The sequence below is a fragment of the Ceratina calcarata genome, unplaced genomic scaffold (genome assembly GCF_001652005.2).
Source record: "Ceratina calcarata isolate Rehan_Ccalc_2016 unplaced genomic scaffold, ASM165200v1 scaffold77.2, whole genome shotgun sequence".
Classification (NCBI taxonomy): Eukaryota; Metazoa; Arthropoda; class Insecta; order Hymenoptera; family Apidae; genus Ceratina; species Ceratina calcarata.
In genome coordinates this window covers 30,956-42,318 of record NW_017179000.1, presented here as the reverse complement: position 1 = coordinate 42,318, position 11,363 = coordinate 30,956, and the positions used below count along the sequence as shown (strand labels likewise).

At 41.7% G+C, this 11,363-nt stretch overlaps 4 protein-coding genes across 5 annotated transcripts in view; 2 read left to right on the top strand and 2 right to left on the bottom strand.

The window, feature by feature from the left end:
- The first annotated feature begins 133 nt into the window (after positions 1-133).
- Sec23 (transport protein Sec23) lies at positions 134-4,156 on the top strand. 2 transcript variants are annotated; one of them, XM_018033811.2, is made up of 12 exons: positions 134-508; positions 641-923; positions 998-1,084; positions 1,146-1,392; positions 1,452-1,698; positions 1,756-2,406; positions 2,483-2,636; positions 2,706-2,857; positions 2,934-3,108; positions 3,172-3,393; positions 3,534-3,554; positions 3,842-4,156. In XM_018033811.2, the coding sequence occupies exons 2-12, from the start codon at positions 645-647 to the stop codon at positions 3,929-3,931; spliced, it is 2,325 nt and encodes a 774-aa protein (XP_017889300.1). In that variant the 5' UTR covers positions 134-508; positions 641-644; the 3' UTR covers positions 3,932-4,156. The 2 variants fall into 2 exon arrangements, with proteins under 2 accessions (XP_017889300.1, XP_017889299.1); XM_018033810.2 differs by lacking the exon at positions 3,534-3,554 and having other exon boundaries at positions 136-508.
- Positions 4,085-5,623, bottom strand: elm (calcineurin like EF-hand protein 1 elm). The gene is made up of 4 exons (XM_018033813.2): positions 5,393-5,623; positions 4,990-5,253; positions 4,817-4,910; positions 4,085-4,736 (listed from the first exon to the last, which is right to left on the bottom strand). The coding sequence occupies exons 1-4, from the start codon at positions 5,457-5,459 to the stop codon at positions 4,592-4,594; spliced, it is 570 nt and encodes a 189-aa protein (XP_017889302.1). The 5' UTR covers positions 5,460-5,623; the 3' UTR covers positions 4,085-4,591.
- Positions 5,624-6,370: 747 nt separating this feature from the next.
- Positions 6,371-9,267, top strand: LOC108630472 (CWF19-like protein 2). Its single transcript, XM_018033794.2, has 4 exons — positions 6,371-8,122; positions 8,525-8,680; positions 8,756-8,938; positions 9,015-9,267. The coding sequence occupies exons 1-4, from the start codon at positions 6,455-6,457 to the stop codon at positions 9,156-9,158; spliced, it is 2,151 nt and encodes a 716-aa protein (XP_017889283.1). The 5' UTR covers positions 6,371-6,454; the 3' UTR covers positions 9,159-9,267.
- The window catches only part of LOC108630473 (uncharacterized protein KIAA2013 homolog), a 3,954-nt gene continuing 1,846 nt past the window's right edge, over positions 9,256-11,363 (bottom strand). Inside the window, exons 5-8 of the mRNA XM_018033797.2 lie at positions 10,386-10,624; positions 10,080-10,307; positions 9,697-9,971; positions 9,256-9,614 (exon numbers count right to left, since the gene is read on the bottom strand). Coding sequence (XP_017889286.1) covers positions 9,427-9,614; positions 9,697-9,971; positions 10,080-10,307; positions 10,386-10,624 — 930 coding nt within the window. The 3' untranslated portion in view covers positions 9,256-9,426. The remainder of the gene's footprint in view (positions 9,615-9,696; positions 9,972-10,079; positions 10,308-10,385; positions 10,625-11,363) is intronic.

Sequence of the window (11,363 nt, the reverse complement as noted above, 5' to 3'; positions counted from 1 at the left end):
GCTACAACTTTTGTCCGAAGCATTTTTTTAAATCTCATCAAACAGGTAACTTTCACGAGAGAAAAAGGAAAGGAAGACGTACGGAAGAATGTATACTTCGTCTATGATAATACATTATCGGTAATGTAACATATAATGATGGCTCGTCGGTAACATGTGTATACATAGGATTATATACGATCAGTTCAGCATCGACGAGTATTTTGCTTTCTATTTTTTACCTCGGTGACAATATATTCTAGAAGGTGAAAATTGCAGAACTATTCGTGCGACACAAAATCTCATAAGGCTGCCACTCTTGCTGACGGTGCCACCAGCACCACTTCGAAGTGACGTGGCTGCAATGACGGCACGAGTCGTGCCGTTACAGTCAAGTACGAGAATTGTGTCGTTACAATTGAATTGTAAAACGATGGTGTAATTATGAAAAGCTGAGGGTAAACGTTAATTAAGGCCATTTCGAGCTCACAGTCGGGTACACTTGATAATTAGACGTCGATCGAATCAAGTAAGTATAACCTATGCTCGGTGGAGTCACGCTCACACTTGTCATTCGTTTAAGCGCCCTACATCCAACGCGTATTGAACACTGACCGATACAAATCATCCCGTTCGTTTTACAACCCTTTCGTTGTTACAGCGACATGACTACTTACGAAGATTTCATTCAGCAAAACGAAGACCGCGACGGAGTACGTATCACTTGGAACGTTTGGCCTTCGTCGCGCATAGATGCTACCAGACTCGTCGTACCGTTGGGAGTACTTTATCAGCCCATCAAGGAAAGACCCGACCTACCACCGATACAATACGACCCTGTTCTATGCACGAGATCTACGTGCAGAGCAATTTTAAATCCGTTGTGTCAAGTGGATTACCGAGCCAAATTATGGGTGTGCAATCTGTGCTTTCAAAGGAATCCAGTAAGTAGCAAATCGTTTCTAACTTCGGAACAAAACTTTGAAAGAACTGATCTCATCGATACGCTATGTTTCAGTTTCCACCGCAATATGCTGCCATCTCAGAGCAGCATCAGCCGGCAGAATTGATTCCGAAATTTTCTACGATCGAATACACGATAATGGTGAGCAACGTTTACAGCTTGAGTTATTCGTTGGATATTAATCGATATTACTTTTGCACAGAGAGCACAATGTTTGCCACCCATTTTCTTATTGGTCGTCGACACGTGTATGGACGAAGAAGAGTTGGGGGCTCTCAAAGATTCTTTACAAATGTCGCTTTCCCTTCTTCCACCCAACGCTCTGATCGGTCTCATCACTTTTGGAAGAATGGTACAAGTTCACGAGCTTGGCTGCGACGGATGTAGCAAGAGCTACGTCTTTCGCGGTACCAAGGACTTGCAACCGAAACAAGTTCAGGATATGCTAGGTACACGGTCACGATTATGACAGTTAAAATTTGATGTGTTCATTGTACGCGTATTTTAGGTATGGGCCGACCTGTTCCTGGTCAGAATCCGAACCAGCGAGGACCCGGAGGACAACCACTCCCAGCGGCCAACCGCTTTTTACAGCCTGTACATAAGTGTGATATGAGTTTAACGGATCTTTTAGGGGAATTACAACGGGATCCGTGGCCGATCGGACCTGGGAAACGGCCGTTACGATCGACCGGTGTGGCACTGGCTGTTGCTACCGGTCTCTTGGAAGCCAGTTATGCCAATACCGGTGCGAGGTACGATAAATGTTCCTCGTGCAATCGATTCGTTTCTATCCTTGATATTCATTTCAGGATAATGATGTTCGTCGGTGGACCTTGCTCCCAAGGTCCCGGCCAAGTCGTCACAGACGATTTGAAACATCCCATCAGGTCTCACCACGATATTCAGAAAGATAACGCGAAACATATGAAGAAAGCGACTAAACATTACGATGGTTTGGCATCACGAGCCGCGACCAACGGCCACATAATAGACATCTATTCGTGCGCCCTCGATCAAACGGGTCTGTTAGAGATGAGACAGTGCTGCAACTCAACCGGTGGACATATGGTCATGGGAGACTCATTTAATTCCTCGTTGTTCAAACAAACGTTCCAACGCGTATTCGCTAAGGACCACAAGGGTGACTTGAAAATGGCGTTTAACGCGACGTTAGAGGTGAAAACGTCGCGCGAAATCAAAGTTTCCGGGGCGATCGGGCCGTGCGTGTCCCTCGGAGCGAAAGGGGCAAGCGTCGGAGAACAGGAAGTAGGATTGGGTGGCACTTGCCAATGGAAATTTTGTTCTCTCAATCCATCTACCACTGTGGCACTGTTCTTCGAAGTCGTGAATCAACATACCGCGCCGATTCCTCAGGGCGGAAGGGGCTGCGTTCAGTTCATCACGCAGTATCAACATAGCAGTGGTCAGCGAAGAATCAGAGTGACTACGATCGCCAGGAAGTACGTTGGTTCACACATTTATCGAGATCTTTGATCTTTTGTCGTTAATATTGCACGAAACGCTTCTGATTATCAGTTGGGCAGACGCGTCGACGTCTTTACATCACATCAGCGCCGGTTTCGACCAAGAGGCGGCCGCTGTTTTAATGTCACGGTTGGCGGTCTTCAGGGCAGAGAGCGACGATGGGCCGGACGTTCTTAGATGGGTCGATCGCATGCTCATCAGATTGGTCAGTGTCACTACTTGCACAATTTTAATGATTTCCAGTCCCTCCAATTTGCTGACGTTTCTGTTACAGTGTCAGAAATTCGGAGAATACGCGAAGGACGATCCAAACAGTTTTCGGCTGGCGGAAAACTTTTCTTTATATCCCCAATTCATGTACCATTTACGTAGGTCGCAATTCTTGCAAGTCTTCAATAATTCTCCCGATGAGACCAGTTTCTACAGGTCAGTCAATTACATCTTCACCTCTCCGTCGATCGAACTCCTCATCACTGACCCAGTTTGTTCGTATACGTTCCAGACATATGCTCATGCGAGAAGATTTAACGAACTCGCTGATAATGGTGCAACCGATCTTATACAGTTATGGATTCAGCGGTCCACCGGAACCAGTATTGTTAGATACTTCATCCATTCAACCGGACAGAATTTTATTGATGGATACTTTCTTCCAAATCCTCATATTCCACGGAGAGGTGATTCTCGAACTTCGTTGCTCGTGAACAACAAGCAATATAATATTTCCTTCGTTTTTATAGACCATCGCACAGTGGCGTCAGTTGAAATATCAAGACCTGCCCGAGTACGAGAATTTCCGACAATTATTAGCAGCACCGGTGGACGATGCCGCGGAAATATTAGCCGAAAGATTTCCTGCACCGAGATACATCGATACCGAACAAGGTGGTTCGCAAGCAAGATTTTTATTGAGCAAAGTGAACCCGAGCCAGACTCACAACAACATGTACGCGTACGGAGCGGTAAGTTTAAGAATTTAATCGATCATTGACAAATGATCTACTTCCTTTGAAATTGTCATGTTTGTTCTTCGTTCAGTCTCGGTCGCCACAGTCATATGTAACTAATATATTTTTTTATGTCACCGTGATCCTGAAACCAGGGGATGCCGATACCCAGCGGGGTGTGTTTTTTATTCATTCCATAATTCTATATTCTTTTCTCGCTTTCATAGCTTTGGTAATGGTCTTGGGCGTAATCTCCATTCAGGCACTTACAGCATTGCGGTATTGTTACGATTCACTGGTGGTTGGCGTCGGTGTATATTCTATATTAAAATGTATCTCTTCAATTAAAACTAACTCTAATTTATTTTTTCTATCAGTGTAGACGTATCTTCGGATACGAAATTTATTAGCTTGTTTCTCTCCTATGATGATCAATCGCTAATCGATCTTTGTTCGAATTTAGGAAAGTGGAGCACCTGTCTTAACCGACGACGTCAGCTTACAAGTATTCATGGAGCATTTAAAGAAATTGGCTGTCTCATCCACGGCCTAAATAGACGTAGAAAATGAAACGAGAACGTTTTCTCACCGTTTTGCATGTCTATGCAAGATTATTGTGGAATGGAACATCGACGCTCGAGTTTACTAAGGGGGGTATAGATGAACGCAGTAAGAATTTCTATTGTAATGAGAAGCGTACTATTAATTAAATGTAACTCTTCGATATATTTTTCAAAGTATAATTACTGTACAAACGAAATATATAGCACTAACGTAATGGATATTTTACATCTATGTTTCCTATCGTCTCAACGATATCTCATTTCTCGATAGTATCACAACAGTCATAAATGTGCTCATAGGGCGTTCGTTCAGAACAGTAAAAGAGAGCGTCCAGAAATTAAATGTAAACGGAAGATTACGAATCTACGGTAACTACAGAATTTGTAGTTGATAAATCATGAAACGACTATACACCGATACATAATTGTATTATTTTGTATCGATTAAAATTGCAGACGTTTCAATAATATATTATTTTAGAAGTATATTATTTCTCCTTGGAATGTATAAACAGAAGTCCCGTGTAAAGTAAACGGAGGTGTAGAAAACAACTCCAATCATTGCATTTACTTACTGTTATTAAATATGGTAAATCTTTGTACATATACCTGACACCATGTGCATTGTTAAAACGTTCGGATGCAAAGAATTAACTGAGAAACCGTATAGACATCTTTTGCTCGACGTCTGTTCTTTCCAGTGCTCTGGAAAATTCATCAAATGAGATCATACCGTCACCGTTTTCATCAGCTTCCATTATCGTTCTCTCCGCGATGCTAGTTAATTGTTCCTCGCTGGAATAGAAATACGTCGATCACCTGACATCGTCCAATTACTAGAGATCTAAATGTATGAATAAACAGAACTTCTGTACCTAATATTGGCACCGACCATCATATGCAAGATAGCTAACAGTTCGTCTTTCGATATTAAATCGTCATTGTCCAAATCATACATTTTAAAGGCAACTGAAAATGACGATGAATACTTGTAACGTGTTGAAAATCGTTTCTAATATCGTAGAATAGATACCCGTCGTTGACGTACATTTAAGTTTCTCTTGTCTAGAGTTCAATCTGTTCGGGCTGTTCTTTTTAATCGGCCTGAAATGAGCCAACACTTGCATGAACTGTAAGAAGTTCACTCTATCGTTGCCACTTTCGTCGAAGAAAGCATTGACGATTCTCTCGCCAAGAGGATTGATAGCCAGCTCTGGGATTCTGAGGAAATCCTCCCTGCTCAACGTCCCACAGTCTCCACGATCGAGACTCGTGAAACGGCTATACAATCGTTCGATCTGATTTGGCGTAACTGTAACCATCATATTCACGTTTCACGATTCGTGATAAGAAATACTCGTTTCAACGAATTGAACCGAGAAAATAGTCATCGAGTCATTGACAAATGCGAACGAATAAATGAAATGACACGTTTCATCGACGAAACTTACAACCAGTAGCTTCCTGAATTTGTGCGATTTCTTCCTCGCGAAGCAAGAGACTAGATCTGTTGCCCATTTTTCACTTCGTGTTAATAAATTAATTAATTGTATAATAATCTTTATTTCACATTTGACTAATGTCTTTTTAGCCAAAATCCCCTCTGTATTTATTTCCACTTGGCAAAGTGTCTAATGTCTATACCTATGACCTTCGACTTCGAACATATCAGACTATAAATCTTATCGTCTGCGTAACCAACATCTCCATACCAAAAATAAGAGTTGACGCTAACGCGCATGAGTCGAATTCGAAAACTATTGCAAAAATTCCAGAGGCAGCCAGCATATACGTCGACTGCTTTATAACCTTTTTTTATTTTAATAAGCCCTGTGATATTTGTTCAATAACGGAGGTATAAATAATTGTTTTTTATTTGTGATGCCGAGCGTCACGATTCGAACTAACCTATCCCTACGCGTGCTCTCATTAGTTAGTGGTTAATAATTCAAAAACCATAGCTCGCTATGCATTTTACCAAAGAAATTGTTGTTCAAAAACACCTCTAGAACAGCGTTGAGATATGTTTTACCTCGGCCGGAAAGTGGGGACGACGCGTGTACCTAGGGCGCAAAATAGGGCATTCTAGCACTGGCACGAGTGTGAATTTCGCCCCAGCGAAGCGAGGGGCAACAAATTCACACGAGTGACAGAATGCCCTTTGCGCCCGTGGTGCACATACTATTTTTTTGACACGCCGGGCGAGAAATTAATCGATAACAAAAGCCATCGAAGTTGTAATTATATCATTTTCCGTCTTTTCCGCCCTAGGGCGGGAATGTGCTATTTTGCGCCCGCTAAACATGCACGAGAAACCGAATTTCGCGCCCGGCGTGTCAAAAAAATTATCCCAGCCCTGATGTATATATATATAGTCAAAAGCTATAGTCACGTTCTTGACTGCGCCGAGATACATGCGCAGTAGAGTGTTGTGTACGCACTACGCACTACGCAGTGCATAGCGTGCATAGTACGCACGCTGTCAAATTGGTTAGTTTCAATTGACAGCGACAATGAAGCACATGAAGTATAAAAGTAAATCTAAACATGAAAAGAAGAAGTCGAAAAGAGATAAAAAGAAGCATAAGAAAGAGAAATACAGTGAATCGGAGACAACTACTAGCATGAGTGAAACGGAACAAGAATGGGTGGAAAAACCGATATCCCAAACTGCTCCGTCTGCAGCCAAAGAGCAAAATACACAACAATCCGAGGCTCCTAAAAGGGAAGATTGGATGAGCATGAAAAGTTTGTTTCCATGCGTATTTAATGAGAAGAAAACTAAACCTCCTGGTGAAAACGATAAGCCCAATTTGGACGAGTTAGGACAAAGTAATCGGGAATTAAATCCTTATTGGAAAAACGGTGGTAGTGGTTTGCCCGAGGAGAATGTAAGGAAAGCAGACACACTGCAAGTAATGGATGTGAAGTGGCTGAAGAAAAGTCTTCGAAGGGCTAAGGAACAAGCAGAAAATGAGAATAGGAGTTTGGAAGAAATCGCAGCCGAAAGATGGGGCTCGCTGGAAGTAATTCAGTCGATGATATCTAAAGCGGAAAGTGCTTCAATAAGAGATAAATCAAATTCCAGTCACCAATTCAAAGGTGATGTGAAGTATGGGGATTCTAGACATTCTTCGGATTCCAGTCGTTCCACCAAATATTCGAGGAACGACAAATATAAAAAGTATGATGATTATCGGTCTAACGATCGCCAGAAGCAAAAATATAGAAAACCCATGGATGACGATTGTTTCGATTCTTCGTATCGAACAAGTCATTCTGGTAGGAAAAATTGGCAAAAATGTAAACCTGCTGAAAGTCATCGGAACGTTTCTGAGTCGAAAAATTCCTATACAAGCTCTAGTGGCAGTATCAGTACTGATGTACCAGAAATTAGAGAAACCCATTCAAATGCTCCCACAGCAAGAAGTCCTACGAACTCTACCAGCAATCTGACTACCAGTATACCAGAAATTGGAGGCTCGAAATTGTTGACAGAAGCAGAAATGAACAAGCTGGGCGCGAAGATTGCCAAAGCTGAAATAATGGGCGATAATGAACTTGCAGACGAGTTAAAGAGTCGATTAAAAAATGCTAGAGAAGCTGCCAAGAACAATGAAACACGTGGCACGGAGAAAGTTCAGGTCGTACTCACACAGACCGATGCTAAAGGTAATACGAGGCCATTGGAACCTAGAGATCGCACGGAGTATTCGCAAAGTAGTAAACGAAAGAACGCGGAAACGCACGCTTCCGGAAAGAAAGTGCGGCATTACTTTGACGATGACAAATATTCGCTGGCACAATTGTTCCAAAAGGAAAAAGGGAGATCTGCGAACGAGGACGATGCTGAATTCCTTAAAGTCGCTTCTAAAACAATGGACATGGATGAAATATTCGAGGAACGGATCACTCGCGTTAAATCTGATGCGAGACAAGATGAGAGGGATCGCTCGCGCGCTATCAAAGAGCACACACGTTTATCGAAAAGCCTCGACAACTGCCAATGGTGCATCGATTCGAAGTACATGTTGAAACATATGGTCGTTACGATGGACCGAGATATTTGTATAAGTCTTCCTCAGTTCACTTCGTTGACTCCTGGACATTGTATAATAACGCCCACGCATCATGTCAGCTGCCAATTACAATTGGATGAAAACGTTTCGGCTAAATTGAAGGTAGAATCTAATTAAAATATGTTAACACGTTGAATGCCACGCCAATTTTACAGGGATTGTCCATGGCGCCACGATGAATTTTCTATTATGCGATACATATAATGTTGAAATATTATCTGTAATAGATATGTTACAGTGTATAACAATTTTTGACATGTTAATTGCGACGGAGTCACCGGTGGCCCCCGTGACGCTGAGTGCGATTTCGCGAAGTATTGTCATTTGTTTAAATTATATATATTTCTATCAATCTGGGCGCGCCGGTCACCGGTGGCCCCCATGGCGTCACTGCCAAGTTGAGTGCCGGTCACCGGTGACCCCCCGTGGCATTCAACGTTTTAATATTAATTAATATGTGTATATATATATGTATGACTTTTTTCTCATCGCTGTTCTTTTCAGATGTACAAGCAAGCATTGTATAAAATGTTCACTGATCAAGATCAGTATCCAGTGTTCTACGAAGTTTACAAGAGCCGCTACAAATACTCACATATGCAATTGATCTGTGTACCGTTAGCGAAGGAAATAGGCGAATTGGCACCAATATATTTCAAAGTAAGTACGTCAAAGGAATTATATTACTAGCCAGTGTATGTGTAAGCGAAATTAAACTATCGAATATTTTGACAGAAAGCCTTATTGGAATGCGAAACCGAATGGTCAATGAATAAAAAGGTCGTCGATCTGGAGCACAAAGACGTGCGCCAAGCAATTCCGAATGGTTTATCTTATTTCATGGTCGAATTCGAAAGAGACAAGGGGTATGCTCATGTCATCGAGGATGAGCAGATGTTCCCGAAAAATTTTGCAGAGGTAAGTATTTATCTTCTTATAAAGCGGGGAATATCATATTATTAGAGATGGTTCGTGAAACATATATTTATTGTAGGAAGTAATAGGCGGAATGTTAGACTTGAATCATGACACGTGGCGAAGGCCAAGGAAAGAGGATTTCGATCGGCAACGTGAGAAAGTGTTAAGATTTTCGGAGACGTGGAAGAAATATGAAGATGAAACAAGAGGTTTCAATTGATTATGTACAAATAGATCGTAAGGAAATACATTTCTGTATATAGAATGTACATATATTCAATTGAATTATTGTATAAACAAGTATTAAATAAAGAATATTCAACAAGTAACGGCGTCTGTTTAATTCTTACAAAAATTTTACTCATGTTTCCAGTTAACTTACACATTCTCCGTATTTACATAATGTACAAACATGTTTCTATCTACATCGCGCCATTGAGAAAAATAATGTTCTATTATTCTTCCCTAAATGTCTCGGTAGACGTGTATTATAATTTACTATACCGAACTTTTTGTTTGTCCTGATGACTGTGGTACTCGTTGATGACGAGTTTGCAGAGGAACAAATGGAATACAATGATCAAGAAGCATATACTGACCCAGAAGAACGTGGGAAGTCCACCTAATTGGTGGCCGTGTTTGTGCAGTGCCATGACCAAATGGTCGTGCGCCGGAGCTGTAACAAAACCAGAACACGCCCTTGAGACCAAAGCAATACCAGCAAACGCCGTTTTAGTATCAATCGTATCGATACGAACCATCGTCTATAGCGTGCACGTGCAATGCATTTCTCAAATCCTGCATATGCTGATGGTCCGACGTGATATAGAGTATCGCTGTTAACGGCTTCGTCAGCTTAACGGGAATGTTAATATAGTTCTGACCAAGCGAAACCGGATTGTCCAAACAGCCAGCGTCGCACGCGTAGTAAATACTGTCGCTTTTGTCCAACGCGACACGCATGATCGCTCTATTGTCCTCACCGACCGTAATAGAGATGTTTAAATGGGTCACATTGCCATAACTTATTCTCCTATAATACAAATTGAAATTTCCTAATTCCATGCATACCCGTGTTCGTCGTATTCTATAATTTTTGTATTTTCTTCTCAGTCGAAATGAGTAATCAAGTATACGTTACCTAAACAGATAATCTCTGTGTAAGTAATGTGGGTCAATATTAAATTCCAAATGCTGATTAGAGAAACGAAAACTGCCCAAACTTAAGACTATGGCTTGTTGGACGGATTTCGGATCGCCTCTCGTCAGACGATGACAACCTTGTTTCTCTAGAGTGACTAACCAGGCCTCGACTACGTTGTTAACGGAAGTGATCGTAGACGTGTCTTGCCACAGCCTCGGCGCGTCTCTGAAGTACAATGAAAATACTTCAGTTCAAGCACTCGCGTAGTAACAGGGTAATTATCCATTGGAACTGATTATTCACAATGTGTGATGGCCGCGGTAACATCCCTCGTTCATAGCCACGTTCTTTTCTACGTTAGGAACACCCTTGGGAACTTGAGACAAGACGTAATAAATCGTAGAATTTATCTTGTGGCCATTTAGAGCACCGTCAGCTTTTGAATCGCTTATCGCCAGTCCGGTGTACCAGTAACTCTGCCAGAGACTGATGTGATCGTCTTTCAGAGACTGGCTCGGTATACTAACGACCTTTTTCAGTGCCTAAATATAATAATAACATGTAAGGTAAAGGACCATGTAGTACCTGGACACTTTTGAACATAAATTTTTTATAATGTTTTTTACTACGACATTTAAGCATAGTACATGAAAACTTATCATCTCAGCAGATAGCTGGGATCTCATAGTCATATTTAACACTAAACCTACCATGACGGGTCAAATTCTCGTGTGCAAATGCGAAAATCCGAATAAATACATAAAGTATCAGTAGGTTTAGTGTTAAGAAGAAAGAAACAGTAGTAGTTCCTTTACTTACTTACTTACTTACTTATTGTCAATAAATACAGTGAACTTCCGTCTACTCCAACAATTCTGACAGGTATTTCACAATTTCTTTACAGATGGACGTAGAAGAAAGACAGGCGGAAGACAGGCCGAGGGAGGAAGAAGAAAAGAAGGAGAGACAAAATGAGGAGGCAATGAGAAAAGAAGTATGTAAAGCTTCAATTATCACAGTGTCTATTACATTCAACATTCCCGATACCACTAGAGATTCACATCATGTCCTTCTCTGATTACAGCTCAACAAATTAAAAAGAAAGATACGGAAACTTCAATTTACCGGAGGAAGAGGAGGAAGAGGAGGAAGAGGAGGAAGAGGAGGAAGAGGAGGAAGAGGAGGAAGAGGAGGAAGAGGAGGAAGAGGAGGAAGAGGAGGAAGAGGAGGAAGAGGAGGAAGAGGAGGAAGAGGAGGAAGAGGAGGAAGAGGAGGAAGAGG